Here is a 17,100-nt window from a genome sequence, read left to right on the forward strand (position 1 = left end):
ATCTTATTTGGCCTATGAAGGATCTCTTGTAATTGATGAGAAGTTTAAGTTCAACTTTTATAATACATCTAATCAGATTATAGTGTGCAACCTGATTTTCTTCATGAGTTATACTCCTCTGTTAGCATTATATGCTCACAGGATTAATTGCCAATTTTTTGCCCAGGTAGTTGAGGCAGGCCTTTAATACTAAAATATTTTGGAATTCACTCAGATGCTGGATTCCAGTAGTCACCTATTTATCAAAAGAATTTGTTAGAAACATATGTTTGTAGCTTTTAACTTACAGATGTGGAATTATATTGTTTAAGGTGAAAAACCATTTCAGTGCAGTCAGTGCGAGATGCGTTTCATACAGAAGTACCTGCTACAGAGACATGAGAAGATTCATACCGGTGAGTATAGTGCCTTGACTATCTTTACTGGTGTGCTTAAAAAACTATTCCCCAAACATGGCCAAATACTGGGTGATTATGTAGCCTTTTGAATGTAGGTTTGTGATTTAGCTTTGGTTATTTCTTTTACTCTGCCCCCTGCCACATTACTAATAACTGATATGAGCAAAGCTTAGGAGAAAACATATTTACTCTTGGGTAAGTGATAAACGGATATATTCACAGAACTATGATGGCCAAAATGCCTAGGCATTTGCACCTTGTTTTTTTAAAAAGTTATATAAAGATGATTGATGAGAGAGGAAGCTTTAGCAAAAGATAAAGAGAAGAAAAGAGGCCCAGAGTTAAAGCAAAATAGTTACTTTATTTTTGTTTTAAAACTCCTGGAAAACAACATTGTGTAAACAGGCTTGGCTTTAACGGGTTTTTGGCATTTTGGTGCATGGCCTTTCATTACCTCCATAAATATTTAGAAATACGGTCCTTTTGGGCTTCTAGATGCCAATTTTCAGCTTCTTTTACAGAAAAGTGGAGCTTGCAAATAAGTGGAGTGTTGCTTGGTGAGAGGTTTCATATCTATTAAATTACTAATGTTTAGTACTTTGTGTGTACGTACGTAAACTTTGAGAAACCAAAACATAACAGGATATTGTTTTCACAGGGGGACTTACATGCACAAATGCCCTAGTACTCTTGGAATGTTTGCATCTTAATCTAGCTAGTATTTGGGTTTGCACTTTGGCTTACATTTGATTCCTTTGTTTTCTTCAAGTCATGCTTCCTTCCCTTTGTCTGGACTCCTTTCTGCTGTTGCTCTTCAGTATTACTGCTTCCAGTTTAAGCTTTCAATATTGATTATATTTCACATATAGAAAGACATGCATTGCATTCCAACAAAACAATAATGACATGCCCAGTCCCACAAATCATGTCACGTGTATTTTGTACATTGAATGATATGACCAGAGTGTATTATCTATTTAATTATTTATTTGATTTATAACCCCACCTTTCTACCAAATAATGGCACTCAAGGCAGCATATTTTGGCACAGAAATACTTCTCTTCCAATGAGTTTGCAACATTCAGAAGCATTACAGGATTGGCTAAAATGTTCCTTTAGTGTCACTTGTAAAAACACTTAAGTCTTACTCAGATAAATTATACAGATTATTTTTCAATGCATGATTAATTTAATTTGCATAATTTAAAGTATAAGATTAGAGAAGAAAGGAAAAGAAGAAGACAATGTGAAGGGCAAAACACAGGGATAATGAGACTGATCATCTATTTGTGACAGGGCATTTGAAAGGAAGCACTAAGGATTACAAACTTGCTTTAATAAAGAAAAAAGTTATAATTCCGTTGTCTGCTATCCAAAATACATTCTACATGGAGTTTAGTGTAATGTCCCTGAGGGGTTCTCTTTTTACTTATTTATTTTTAAGGAACAGCCACTGGTCACTGTATTCAGAGGCAGGGATTAGGGGAGGGTCATGCTAATGATTTGTTCTCTCAAAATACACCCCCTCAAGCTGCATTTCTCCCTACAGGGAAAAAGAGTTGGTGATCTATATCTTTCCCTAAGGTAAAACAGCTCAGGAGAGCAGGTATGAAAGGAAAAACAGCTGCCAGGGAAAGGGATATGCATTCCCATCCCTACCTACTTGCTGTTTCTCTACAATCTCCAGCAGCTGCTTTTCTTTTCTATTTTTAAAGTTTGGGGAAGTTTCATTGAATTTTGTATAATGTGTAATTTGGTTCTTCATCTGATGCCAAAATTCTGAATTGTGCAATGAACATAGGTTCATACAGCTGCCATGGACACATTAGGAGCATAGGGAGCTCCTTTATACAAGGTCAGTCTGTTCTTTTTCAACCTGCATACAAAGCACGTGTTCTATTATTGAGCCATGGTGCTTACCTAGATTGTTTTCTTGCCACTAAAAATAGGGAAGGAAATAGTCTACTTCAATATCTTACTTGCATTTAATTTAAAACATAAGTAAGTATGGGATAGATCATGGAGCACTTTATTTGTTCTTGATGACCAACTCTGGTCAATAGGCATGTTGTTGCAATTCAAACTTCTTAATAGCTATCAAAGATAGCTTTTCATAGTGTGTACTTCTCTAAGAGAGCAATCCTATGACCCGTAGAAAGTGTCTTGCTCTCTATCCTTCGACCCTGGATTCCGAGCTCCCCCCCCCCCCACAGCCAACACAGAGAGCAACGTGCCAGCTGTCTCTCTGAGGCCACAAAATCTACCTCAGAGTGAAGGGAAAGGGTGAGGAGGGGAGGGGCCTGAGGCAGCAGGGATATGAATATCCATAGCCCTTCCCAACCTCCTCCCCCCCCCGAGCCTGAGCTAGATGGGCAAAAATGCCCATCTAACAGAAATGCAGAGCAGGAGAAGTGTGGAGATGTTCTGCATAGGATGCAGAGGACAACATGGTCGGCCCCAGGGGGCGTGTCCAGCACCAAGGGGTGGGGGAGTGCCCACCCGAACATAACCTTGGTCACATATCTGATTTTACAGCACAGACAAATCTGTTCTACATAACATCTTAATGTTAAAATCATTGAAATAAAGAACAAGTGAGACATTTAATGTATCTGAAATTAAGTTCACTTACTCCTGCTTTTGTAGCTTTTGCTGTACTTTGAAGCTTTTGCTATACTCTGTGTGATAAATTCTCCCCTTCCCTCAGATATCTTTTCTGACTGTATCCTCACTCTGCTGCAAGCTGCTGCTGTTATTAATGGGGTTTGCTGCTGGCTGGCTTTTTTATTTTTTTATTTCAATTTTTTAAAAGACTTGTGTGTGATTGTCAGAAGTTTCTCAACTCTAACATTAGAGTGGGTGTTGTTGTTAAGAGGGTTTGCTACTGGCCGGCCGGATGGCTGGCTTTTTAAAATTTCATTTTTTAAAAAAAGCTTGTGTATAATTGTCACAAGTTTCTCTACTCTACAAAATGGGTGTTGTGGCAGTGAACACTACTTTGCCCATTCACACTTCTCACTTATATACATTAGCTTCTCAAGGCTTGTGCGTTGGCACCACTTCGCACATCCAGACTTTGAACTACTGTCTACTTCCTGCACAAACACATGACTCTGAGACCCTCTTTTTAAAGCCCTGCATTGCATGCTAGCACCATGAGGCTAAGTTACAGCAGGTGTCTCTGTGCAGTCTCTGTTGTCTCTCTCTCTTAAGTCATTGCAGCCAAACAAAAGCCTCCAGCTTCAAACAATCTCCCTCTCCCTCTCTTTCTGCCAAAGTCTCCCGACGGTCCAGCCAGGCTGCGCACTTGTGGCTGGGGGTATTGCTTATTGCAGATTATTGCTTGGTCATGTCCGGTGAATCTTACTTTAAAAACCTCTGCCGCCAGCCAGCTCCACCTCCTCTCGTCTCGCACAACCGCTCGACTCTGATGCACTCTTAAAACACTCTGGGTGGCAAGCCAGCCTCTCAGGGCCAAGCTACAGGTGCATCTGGGTTGCCTTCAGCCCCTCTCTGCCTTATGCCAGCCAGCTAACGTCTACAAGCTACAGCCTCAAACAATCCCCACCCCTCTGCAAAAGTCTCCGAACAGCCCAGCTAGACTGTGCACTTGTATCCTGTGGCCAGGGGGTAGGGTGTCAGCTTATAGCTTGATCACATCCAGTGACTTGTTTTTAAAAAAACACCACCACCAGCTGCCTCTGCCTTCACCAACACTGGACTCTGAGACATTCTTAAAAGGCTCTGTGTGGCATGCCAACCTCTCCGTGCTCAGCTACAGACATCTCTGAGTTGTGTCTTCAGTCTAACACCATCTCTAAGAGATATGCCAGCCAGCCAAAGCCACAAATCTATTTATTTTTCTTTGACATGCACTTCAAACGGTCCTCATTGCATGCCAGCAGTGCAGACAGAGCCTAGCTCACAAGTGAACAAAGTGTAGTGGAAGGTAAGGGGTAGCGAAGCAAAGCAATGACATGCCAGGTTCCAACATCTGCAGCAACAGGACATCCGCAAAGATGAGAGCCTCTCTCTTGACTGGCACCTAAGGATGCTGGTTGATGACCCTTCATCGCCTATGACGTGGTACTCTGAGAAAAAGGTCTCTGGCCCATTCTGTTTTGCCCTGTGCGCTGCTTTGACTGACCTCTCCTTTCCCACATTTTGATCTGTGGATGCCTTGCCTTTGCTGAGCTCCAGGTGCCTGACTGCCCACCAAATCTGCAATGGGAAAGGCGCCCTGCTCGCCCATCACTTCTTAGCCAAAAACTAGAGATCCCCTTTATGCCAAGGGCTGAAACTGCTCAAAGTGCAAGATCACAAAGAGGAGGTTTGACAACCTGAATTTAAAGGATATGGCTCCAACAGTTTTTTTTTTTTAAGAATTTAAAACCTCAAACTTAAAAAAAATCTTTAAAAATCAATAGATGAACTGATGGGCTTTAAACTTGGGATTGCTAAAGCACTACCTAAGAGCTATCATGGTGCCAAGTTTCATCTCATTACCTTTAAAAATGACGGAACTGTAAGCGTTTTAATTCCCATTAAAGTAGAACTGCCCCTTTGTGTGGGAATGGGGAAAATCTGGATTTTTCTTCAAATTTCATAATTCTCCCCTTTCCTGGATTTGTTACCAAAAATCCTGACAAATCCGGGTTTTTCCTGTCATATAGTCACCATAGCCATGGTGGATCACCCAGCAACTTCTGGTTGTTGGCTTTTTGAAAAATAATAATGTTGGACTACATGAGCTTTGATCTGATCCAGAAGGGCACTTCTTACATTCTTAAGCTAGAATTGAATTCTCAGGGATCACAAATTATTTATGCCTTCTGCGAAGTTATCCTGGTTATGCCATCTTCCTTTGCATATGTAAAATACATCATTGAATGCTAGTTTTAAATGCTAGGTTTTTTAAAAAAGATAAACATACAGAAGTGAAGTCAACTCACTCACGTTCTAGAATTTGTTAACTTCATTAGGAAGCAATGCCCTCTTCTACAATTTGAACGTTTTGCAAGAAGTTTTATTTTGCCTTTGCCTCTCAGTTGTCCTTAGGCTCTTGTTTAATAGCAATAATGATTTTAGCTTTGTGGGCTCAGGCATACGTTCAAAAAGAGGCAAGTCACAGAGCAAAGCTGGCCGTTCCATGAAGCAGGGTAATGTAGGTTGCTCCTTTTCCTGATTCATTGCAAGTGGGACTGGCAGATTCTTAGTTTACGATTGCTGGCCACTTTCTAACATAGTTCCAAGCCCACTGTCCCTGTTTAAATCTGTCCATATGTTAAGAGTCTGTTGTCAGCCAGAGCCCATGTATGTGAGCCTGTTTTCATGCTCGGTGCCTGTCTTTGTGTGTGCGTGTACACATTTATGTATTTATGTTTTTGTCTGTGTCTGTTTGAGAGAGCGTGCTTGTGTGTGTCTGCTTGTGTCTGTTGATTATATGAGTGTTTCTGAGGGCTGGTGGTTTATACTTCTTTAAAATGTGCAGTGATTGCTAGAATGTTTTCTCTATATATGTTTAACTCTATTATTGAATGCTGCATGTGTAGGACTTCACAATTTTTGAGTTCGGCATGAATTTAGTTCCTGCTTTCTGGTTATGTGGTGTTGTGTTTGAGTTTAAGAATGTTCTTCTATAGATATACTGGCTGGCTTGTGGGGATTCTCCATAATTTAATATATGAATGTGTTATGTAATATCACTCATATTAATATAGGATAGTATAGCATACTATACTATAATATCATTAACACTGCTAAGCATAGCCTGTCCAAGAAATTCCTGACTTGCCTTGCTGACAATTTTCTCCTTCAGAGGGTAAGGAAAGGAACCAGAGGATCAGCCATCCCTGTCTTGATTTTGATCACTAGGGAAGAGTTAGTTGATGTGAAGAAAATATCAGGATCTTGGGGGGAAAGTGACCATGTAATTGTGGAGTTCTTGTTTTTAAGGAAAACAAAAGCTGAGTGAGTCAAAAGCCTACTTTGGACTTCAGAAAAGCTTTTTTAAAATAAATTCATAGCAATGATAAATAGGCTTCCATGGGAGGAAAACTTAACAGGACAAGAGGGATAGTAGTTCCTGAAAAAGGAGATACTAAAGGCACAGTCAGATACAGTCCCAATGAGGGGGGAAATGGAAGACAACAGAAGAAGCCACTGTTGCTATACAAAAGTTTAGCAAAGATCTGAACATTAAAAATCACACATATAGGAGGTGGAAGTAGGGGAAAGGTCACTAAGGAAGTGTACAGGCAGATAGCCCAGAATTGCAGAGATCGTGTTTGGAAGGCTAAAGCTCAGAATGAGCTTAGGTTTGCAAGGGAGGCTAAAGATAACGATTACCCAGAGGACCTTCTCTTCTTCCGCTCCCAGACTGCGGAATGGCTGTCAGGAGAGATTCGCCAACTTAGCAGTCTTTCTGAATTAAAAAAAAGCTATAAAGACTGATCTCTTCCGGCAGGCCTACCCAGTCAAATTTTAAGATGCCTGGCTGTTATTTTAATAATGTATTAGTTTTTATATGTTTTTAATCAGTTTTTATTTAATTTATTACATTTATATACCGCCCCATTGCCAAAGCTCTCTGGGTGGTTTACAAAAGTTAACGAAAGTTTACAAAAATTTTATGTTTTACCTAAAAGGTTGTCACCAAAAGACATTGTGGGTTATTTGAAGGTTATTGAGAGTTTGCAAGGATTTTTAACCCTCAAATAAGCATGATGGCTGGGTTTGCATGACTCACTGCAATTCTGATCATCCTTATCGGGGGTTGCATATTCAAAACGACAGTTGTACATGCCCAGCATGCATTGCTGCTCATTGTGGATTAAATAGGACAGATTGCAACATGCCATGTAAACCTGCCCATTCAAGTAGCCAGTTTTTAATGAATAAATAATGTGGCACAGAACATTTTCTACAATTAAAATTGAAGCGGAAAATTAAATAACCCACGATGTGCCTGTCGTGTCATGCAAACCATGTCACTTGAGGTAGGCATGATTTGTGTGCCTCTTTTTATAACGACGTGGGTGGTACTGCTTGCCAGTTGGGTTTGAGTACCTGTAATATATAATGCTATGGCCTTGTAGATATCTAGGAGAGGTGATGGGTGAGACTTGGTGTTCTGCTTCAGGCTGAGCGAGAGCCTAGGGTAAAACAGATATTTCAGCAGTTAAAAAAACTTTCTGAGAAAAAAACCCTGCAGTCCCAGGAGAACTGAAATCCTTGGATTTAAGTCACTTCAATCTCTCAAGACAATGGGATAACGTTGACTTAATTCCATGGAATTTTATTTTAACTGTGAAATGGGTTCAACTTAAGACAATATCACTATTTTATGCAAAAGGAAACAATAGATAAAAGAAAGGAAATTAAAATTATAACTAATGAAGATTGTTTTGTGTTACAGTTGAAAATTAATATAAAGCTACTTGCGTTAAAACAAAATAACAGGGAACAAGCTATGATATTAAAGAGCAAAAATGGTGTGAGCCTTTAATATAAAAAATAAATCATTGCTGGCATAATAAATATTTTGTCTGGAAGATTCCACTTCCCAGACCAATTTTTAATTTTCTAATATTTTTTTTTTAAAGGAGGTGTCCAGTGAACTTCCTCTAGCCCATTATGCAAAACTTCTCAGTAATACTAAAGCGGAATGCAAAATATATAATGGTGATGATCCATGAAGAGGTCTTTCTTTTTGCATAGGGCTTTGCACAGTTGCTTAACTCTTGTTTCATAAGCAGACTCAGGGCCTGCATCAAGGGTGTTGCAGTTGCCAAAGGCCCACAGCCCAGCAGGGCCCCACTGACAAGAGCCCCCAGTATTTGCTCTTCCTTGTCACTGTGCAGCCTGCTTGCTCACCTTTCTCTTGCTCTGGTTTGGACAACAGTAGTGGTGACAAAGAGGAGCAGTAGATGCTGACTTGCTCACTGGCAATGTGCCTGTCAAGTAAGCAAGTGGTAGCAACGATGAGACAGCAAAGCAGGAGGCAGTGGCAATGGCAGTGAGAAGACTCACTGAGGGAGGTGGGGGCACTATATTTTTTACAGAAATTCATGAAGATGCATGTGGCTGTTCTGGAAAATGGAGACAAGCTAATTTGAAAAAATTACAAAATTCATGCTCTATAAACAAAGCCTTTTAATCTGAATATTAAAGTATGCAAAAGCTACATAGGTGAGGAGCTTTTGTCTGTCTTCTCTCTCACTTTGCTACTTCTGAAGTACATAGAATCAGAATAGTAGAGCTGGAAGGGTCCTAAAAGGCCATCGAGTCCAACCCCCTGCTCAATGCAGGAATCCACCCTACAGCATACTTGACAGTTGGTTGTCCAGCTGCCTCTTGAATGCTATTGGCACCTGGAATTAAAATGGTGATTGATTCAATATTATTTGTTTTCTTCCATTTCTGTTATGAATATTGTGGCATTCTTCTGTTCTTTTTTGTTGTGGTACTATTCTATATTCGATTAACAATTGATTGCTAACTATCAACATTATGGAGAGATCTACATGCCACGGCTTTCCCTCCATTTGCTTAAACAGAACTTTCTCTTGTCATTTTTATTCTTAGGTGAGAAACCATTTCGATGTGATGAATGTGGCATGAGATTCATACAGAAGTATCACATGGAAAGGCACAAGAGAACTCATAGTGGAGAGAAGCCTTACCAGTGTGAATACTGCTTGCAGGTAATTTTAAGGAGAGGAAAGAAGGGAAAGGTTTAAAGGAAATAGTTTAAAAATATTTGACAAATGTGATTCTAAGTAATTCAGATTACTATCTTACGAAAATTGAAATAGACCAAATGATAAACAGATTTTGCTGATATTATATTGGTTGATTTAAATATGTATACCTTGCAGTAAGGGACTGCTTTGTTTTGTCTTCTGAATATCATGTACATCAAAAAATTCAAAGCATTTTTTGGGGGAAAAATTGTCTTATATCTGAAAAAAGAACAGTTCTTCATTACAAAAAATATTTACTTATTTAATTTATTTATTTCCTTTCTATACTGCCCAATAGCCGAAGCTCTCGGGGCGGTTCACGAAGTATATACCTACTTAGAAGCCAAGTTAGTAACTTAAAGAATATGCAGAGTTAATGAGGATCTAGACTCTTGAGGCAAATTAATGCTAGTTGGGTGGGGCTTTTAGGATACTCTCTTTTGGGATTCTTTCCCACAGCTGTGGTCATGGCAAAAGGGGCTTTCCAGGAAGAGTTTGATTGATCAGGAATAAAGGGTTGGGTTCTGTGATAACTGGAATTGTTTGAATATGAGTGCTGACTCTGCTAACCCACACTCAGTGGCTGAGTATGAGTTGTTGTTGAATCTTGGGTTATTATTGAACCATGGGTTATCATGTTGTCTGAACGCAGCACATTTTCTGCAGGGTGGCTTAAAATCATGCAGTCCTGCTTGTTATCCACCCTGAACAATCCAACAATAACCCCTGGGTTCTCAAGGTAGCTTGTTTGGTGGAGGTGGGGGAGAAGTTACACTGCATTGTTCAACAAGAACCCACACAACCATTGAGTGTGAGTTAGCATGTTATGTGAACCCAGTCCACATCTTCTAACATGGTAATGTTTTCACAGTGTGACTTTGTTAACTGTAGTCCCGTGTGGGAAACTTGAAAATAATCATGTCAGTGAAAGCACTTATGAGGATTTTACCGTGTCAAAAACATGTGAATTGGCTAGAAGGCTGTAGTTGTTTGTCTAATTTATAAATGTCCCCTGTAGTTCTTCTCAAGGACTGACCGTGTACTGAAACACAAACGTATGTGCCATGAGAACCGTGACAAGAAACCCAACAGAAGTGCCACCAAAGTTGGCCTTTTGACTCCTGATGAAGATCAAGGCTTCCCTATGCCTTTGAAAGACAGCTCTTTGCCAAAGAAGAAAAGGCAAAAAACAGAGAAATTGAAGTCTACTGGGCTGGACAAAGAAAGTGGGACAGATAAATCTGAACATAAGAAAGATAAGAATGATTTCTTGCCTTTGTATGCTGGCAGTACTAAAATAAAAGATGAATATATGGTGGCTGAGTATGCAGTTGAGCTACCACATCCTTCTGTCAGTGGAGGGCACTTACAAGAAGCAAATTCTGGAGAAATACACCCACCTAAACTGGTGCTCAAAAAAGTTAACAGTAAGAGAAGCCTAAAACAGCCGCTAGAGCAGAGTCAGACCATTTCATCCTTAGCTTCTTATGAAGACAGCAAGGTTTCAAAGTATGCCTTTGATCTTGTTGATAAACAAGGCCTGTTGGACTCTGAAGGCAATGCTGATATTGACCAAGTCGATACATTACAGGAGGGTCCCAGTAAACCTGTACACAGCAGCACAAACTATGATGATGCAATGCAATTTTTAAAGAAAAGGAGGTATCTCCAAGCAGCTAATAGTAATAGCAGAGAATATGCCTTGAATGTAGGCACCATTGCCTCCCAGCCTTCAGTCACGCAGGCTGCTGTTGCAAGTGTGATAGATGAAGGTAGCACAGCATCTATATTAGATACATCAGGACTGAATGTGGAGATTAAAGGTAACCATGACAAAAATGTCATTCCAGATGAGGTACTTCAAACACTTTTAGATCATTATTCCCATAAAGCTAATGGCCAGCATGAAATAGCATTCAATGTGGGTGATACTGAAGTAACTTCCAGTATATCAATCAATTCTTCTGAAGTGTCAGAGGTCACACAAACTGAGAATGTTGCATCAAGCTCTCAAGGTTCCTCATCCGATAAAGCCAGTATGTTACAGGAATATTCCAAGTTTCTTCAGCAAGCTTTGGACAGAACTAGCCAAAATGATGCCTATTTGAACAACCCAAGCCTTAATTTTGTGAGTGACAACCAGACTCTTACAGGGCAACCAGCATTCTCTGCTATAGACAAACAGGTCTATGCATCTATACCTGTCAACAGTTTTCGATCAGGAATGAACTCTCCATTAAGAACAACTCCAGACAAGTCTCATTTTGGACTTATTGTTGGTGATTCCCAGCACTCTTTTCCCTTTTCAGGTGATGAGCCAAATCATTCTTCCTCATCCTCTACCCAGGACTTTTTGGATCAAGTGACTTCTCAGAAGAAAGCAGAGGCACAGCCTGTTCATCAAGCGTATCAAATTGGTTCTTTTGAGCAACCATTCAGGGCTCAGTACCATGGAACAAGAGCTGGAATATCATCTCAGTTTAACACTGCTAATGGACAAGTGAATCTCCGGGGACCAGGGACAAGTGCTGAATTCCCAGAATTCCCCTTGGTGAATGTAAATGATGCTCGAGCTGGGATGAACTCTTCACCTGATGCCACAACAGGCCAGACATTTGGCTAACAAAATCTGTAAAAATAACATTGGCACTTTAGCACAGGTCTGTTGATAGTAAGAGTAGTCTGTATAAAATGGAGTCCTATACAGATTTAAGGCCTTGTGTTATAATGAAAAAGTAAGCTGGTACAGCATATTGGTAACTACTTTTTTGGGGTTAATTGCCATTCTTTTTGAATTGCCTTATGTGGTTGTCCACTGAAAAGGCAAATGGTTATTTGCTCATTTGAGATCAGGAACTTGCTACGTTGAGATTTAATACAAGACGAAACAAACCAAAAATCCCAGATAAGATATCTCTCCTATAATAATTTCCTAGTTTGGTAACATTGATTATTTGGGGGGAATTATAATTATGAGGATATTCATATTGGAATTTCCTAATTAGTTAATCTAGCCATTGCACTTCAGCAGGGAATATGAATAGACTGTACAGACAAAATAAACTCAAACATTTAAATGTCAGGAGATTATGGCTTGACAACTATAGTGCATTCTGGGGGAAAATACCATTTTATCAACTCTCTTAAAAAGTAATATACATAATCCTTTTATTGGTTTCTTTCCATTTCATCTTACTACATTTTGAGAAAGGTAATGATGTTTGCTAAACACACTCCCCTATTTAAATGTCCAATTAATTAAAAGTAGTTTAAAAGCAAAGTACCTACTGTTAATGCGTTTACTTCCTTCCTGAAGTATTGCATATTTCTTTGTACCTTCAAAGTTGAACATAACTTTTCATTATTTTCCCCCTAATGATCAGTATCAAGGTGGTTAGGTTTTAGCTAAAATGCTTTGTAGACGACATTCCCAGTTTCATAATGTTTATATGAATGGTAAACTTCAGGATTTAAACGTTTAATTGTACTTCATCCTACAAATCTGCAATAATTAACATTGGAGCACTTAGATTATTTACAATATTTTTTTCTTTCTCAAAAATAAAACTATTTTAGATCTTTAGGCTCAATGTGGCTGCATCATTATCACCTTGCATAACAACAGAAAGTTTTTTTTTAATGAAAATGAATGGGATGCCTTAACATTCGCACAAATCGGATTTTCTCATCCTGGAACTTTTGGCAATTCCATTTGTTAAATATAGTAAATTGCCCTAGAAAGTGGAGGAAGTAGACATTCTTGCTGCATATCTTACCTTAATGAAGAGTTTCACTGCGGTTTTGCCAAACACTGCTAGTCAGTAAGGACAAGTGACCAAAAGATTAATGGTCAAAAAATTTATTGCATTTCACATATTAATAAACTGTAAACTTTATCCCTCTCCCATATAGATGTTTTAATAATAGATTGTCTTGAGTTATACAGTGTGGTGAAACAATGAGTTCTGTATACAGTTTTAAAATGGTGTGGTTTGACTTAACATAAATGTTGGGATAATTTAACCATTTTTAAAATTGAAACTTTTTTCAGTCTATTGTACATTCATTAATGGGCTGTTTTAAGATAAACTTTAGACAGTGTTTTACCTAAAGGCTGAGTGACAGAAACATAGATGTTTCCCCCAAAAGATGTTACTCATCTAGGCAGAAAAGGGGGATGCATATATTGTTTTAGAGTATTATGCCTGCTTAACATCTCTCACCAAATACATATAGCCCAAATGATACCTCACTCACTCACTCACTTACTCAATGAATTTGGTATTGAAAAACAAAACTGCAATTCCCAGGGAATTTCTCACTTCTATTTAAATGGAGCCCCTAATTCTGGTGGTCCTCCTCCACCTGTTCCATCAGTGCAATTTCAGGCCCCTCTTAGAACACACACACACACACACACACACACACACACACACACACACACACATGAAACCTATGGGCAGCAAGACTTAGATAGACTTATGAATCTGCATAGATTCGTAGGTAACAAAATGCATAGCTCATTCCTGTGGGTCACAAACAGGAAGTCCTTGCAATAAGATGTTGTTACATCCTACCGCTCACTACAAACTGATGATTTGATTCATAGCAAAGTAAATAAATACAACTAAAATATTAAATAAAAATACACTCCGACATGAAAACTTCTAAAAAACTGAATCTTCTGTATGGCCGGATCTATACTACTGCTTTAAAGCATTTTAAAGTGCTTTAAAACAGTTTTGAAAATGGTATATAGAGTGTGTCCTGGGCCCCAACAATTGTCAAAACTGTTAAAAAGCGCTTTAAAGTGCTTTAAAGTAGTAGTGTAGATCCTGCCTATGTTTCAGGTTTTTTTTTATATATATATATATTGTCTCTGCCCCAATACCAGGACAGCTAGCATATAACTTATATTAATTTTAACTAAGCATCTCCAGCACAGTGTTTGAATGCTCCCCTGTTTCTTTAGTTAACAGTAGATTGTCGTTCAGAGAAGCAAGCAAGACTGGCAGGTGAGAGATGTACACATTTAGTAGTTGGAGGGTAATGATTTGAAAAAATTAGAATGGAAATGTGGATATGGCAAGACAAAGTCAGTGTGTATAGGGACAAGGTGTAAAATCTACAGAGAGGAAAACAAGGGGATGCTTCCCTGAAAGTATCCATTATGGAAAATTGAGCAGAGAGAAGTAGAAGGAACTCTGACTAGGTTCCTCTTATGTTTGTGGCCAAGCATTACCATACATACACCAGAGCTCTCCAGGCTTACCCTTCTGATGGCTTCTCTTTGCACTTGCATTGAGGGAGGCTACATGAGGGGCTGTGGTGGCAAAGGTAGAGGGGTACAGAAGCCCTGGAGTATGTATGGAATATATCAAGCATGAACAGAAGCTCCGCTTGTAGCTCTTTTGTTCCTGCCCACTAAAATCATGCAAGAACTTGCACCTAAATTGCTTCTTACCTGGAATCAAGTTAAATCTTAATCCTTCTTAATTATCTTACAGTATACACACACACACACACACACACACACACACACACACACACACATATACAGATTAGGAAACAGTGCTAATGGAGTTTTTATATATATACTTGGTGATATAATGCTGTATTAAAGCATATTTTGGACATCTCCTATAGCCCGGTTAAACTCAATGGTATATTTACAATTCAGTTAATTTAATGTCTTTGAAATCAGGTTTAAATGCAAACATGCTGCTTAAGTGTTTTTAATCTCTGCCTCACTCTTTAACAACTCATGTTGTGGGTGTACGTTGGGTTAAGTATCTTTCTCAACACTAATTTGCTGTCCCATTTACTATGAATATAAGCATGTTAATGAAGGAATTGGCTGTTGGGCTTATAGCTGAAGTAGCCACTTTATCTTCCTTTGGTCTTAATGATTCAGGGTAAACGATTTATCAAGGATGATTTATCTGGAGAGAAACGTAGCATCATGTACTGCAGTGCACTACAGTTTTGAAGAATAGTTTAGAAGGATTTGTTTTTCATTTATATTGGATCGCCTCTTCCTGCCTTTCCTGAAATTTCCTATTATTACAGACTCCCAGGTAGGGAGGTTGCCAAGGTTTTTGAAAGAGGGAACAGTTCAGTGAAAGCCTGAAGGTGCTTTCTAATGAGAATGCCTGATAATTCCCACACAAGATGGCTTTTCCTTGTTTTTCTTCAGTGGTGTAAAGTCTTGTGGTTGAGGTCTTACGAAAGTCTGACTGTAATTTTAACCAAGCATTTTGCAGAATATTTGTACAAATACTGCAAACAACACCACAGTTGTCAAAATGAATGAAATACATTGTAATGTCATATGCCTGCTTTTGTTTGCTTATTTATTTTGTGATTTTAAAAATGGATTTTCAAATCACTAGTGTGAATTAATGAGTTTTTAGTGTAGCTATTGGATTTCATTTCCATAGTTTCTGGCTTGTCTTCTGAAAAATTTGAACTTGGATACATACAACATATTCCATTTTTCTTTATATTATTTTTTATGATGTGTGTATCATGTTTCGTAAATATTTGAAGAGGATCCAGAGTGGATCTAGGATCAGCCTGCTTGAATATTTCAGTATTAACTTGCTTTGTATTTGTAAACTTGCAACCTAAAATTTTGTTGGGTAGAAATTAAATTCTTTTGCAAGTTGCAGGGGAATAGCTATTAGCATATAGTTCAGAACTTTAGAAGGCAGATATGTGCTTGTGGTCTGAGTATTTTGGTTGGTAAAAACCCGTATGTAATTTTTCCAATTGATATGATTATTAATAAAACAAGCTATGTTTATGTTTTCATAAATTCTGCTCAACAGAAGCCTTGCAACTTTTGGAAATGCTTTCATTTTTTGTTAGTGCATGCTTGTTAGGTATGTAGCACATTTAACTACTCCCTTTGCAAAGAACATGTCCTGAGAAAGTATTACAATTAATGAAAAACATCATTATGTTAAAGATTTAACTTTCATTATTTTTAAACTACTTTGTTTCAGGGAAATTTTCTAGTTGCTTTTGCTATACATATATAAAAGCATTGTTTCCTTTTCAATAATAATTTTAAAAAGAGAGAGATCTTTTGGTAGCGAACTGAAGCAAGGAAACATTTCTCAGAGTTGTTTCTTGCTTTCTTTATCCCAGTGGATGGAAAGGTTAAAAAAAAGTGTAAATGTTTATTTTATTTTTTTATGCAATATTGTTCTGTAAATATGAGTTATCAAATAAGGATGTACTTATGATTGAATCTTCGATTCTGCACAGTTAGAGTTTATATATAAAAATATAAATGTGTCTTGACAATCAAGGACTTACTGTCAGTCTTCCTTTATGATGTTTTATTAATGTTATGCATTCCATTTGTTAGACTTGAGTACCAATGTGGGAATTTGTATTGTCTGTAAAGTATGTAATGTTTTTACAGCTTGTTTTTAAACAAAAAAGGAAAAAAGAACCTTGTATATAAACAGATTACAGTACTGCTTTATATCAGGAGGCATATGATGTACTGTATGTAAGCAATAATGCCTAACAGTGCTAACTTTACAAGTAGCATAAGGATAGTTCCAAAAACTGTTTGGGGGAGTTAATAGCTTTGTTTAAGTTAATGTTTTTAATCAATAAATGCAACTTTTTTCTGTTCGTAGTATAAAGTTGTTTACACAGCACAATATAAGTTGCAGAAAGAGCAGTCCTTAGATCTATACTGCACCTGTGCACACATTCATTACGAAACTAATGGCTCAGCTGCACTTCTGTCAGATAAGGAAGACTGCAAAAATTCGTGTCCATGTCCTGGAATTATGGGTGGGGCTTTATTTCCATACTACTTCTGCGCCGATTGAATATAATTTAATTTGAAATCCAAGTCTTAATATTAATTCAGTATAAATTGGCTTTGTGTGATATAAAAAATGGTTCTATTCATAATTTGCATTGCAGTTGAGTA

General features: G+C 38.2%; 1 protein-coding gene across 2 annotated transcripts in view; it reads left to right on the forward strand.

Annotated features, from left to right (window-relative positions):
- The window catches only part of ZNF148 (zinc finger protein 148), a 41,988-nt gene extending 25,199 nt beyond the window's left edge, over positions 1-16,789 (forward strand). For both annotated transcript variants that reach the window (XM_063116658.1, XM_063116659.1), the window contains exons 5-7: positions 312-395; positions 8,986-9,104; positions 10,162-16,789. In XM_063116658.1, coding sequence (XP_062972728.1) covers positions 312-395; positions 8,986-9,104; positions 10,162-11,766 — 1,808 coding nt within the window. In that variant the 3' untranslated portion in view covers positions 11,767-16,789. The remainder of the gene's footprint in view (positions 1-311; positions 396-8,985; positions 9,105-10,161) is intronic.
- Positions 16,790-17,100: the final 311 nt, after the last annotated feature.

The sequence above is a fragment of the Elgaria multicarinata genome, chromosome 2 (assembly GCF_023053635.1).
Source record: "Elgaria multicarinata webbii isolate HBS135686 ecotype San Diego chromosome 2, rElgMul1.1.pri, whole genome shotgun sequence".
Taxonomy (NCBI): Eukaryota; Metazoa; Chordata; class Lepidosauria; order Squamata; family Anguidae; genus Elgaria; species Elgaria multicarinata.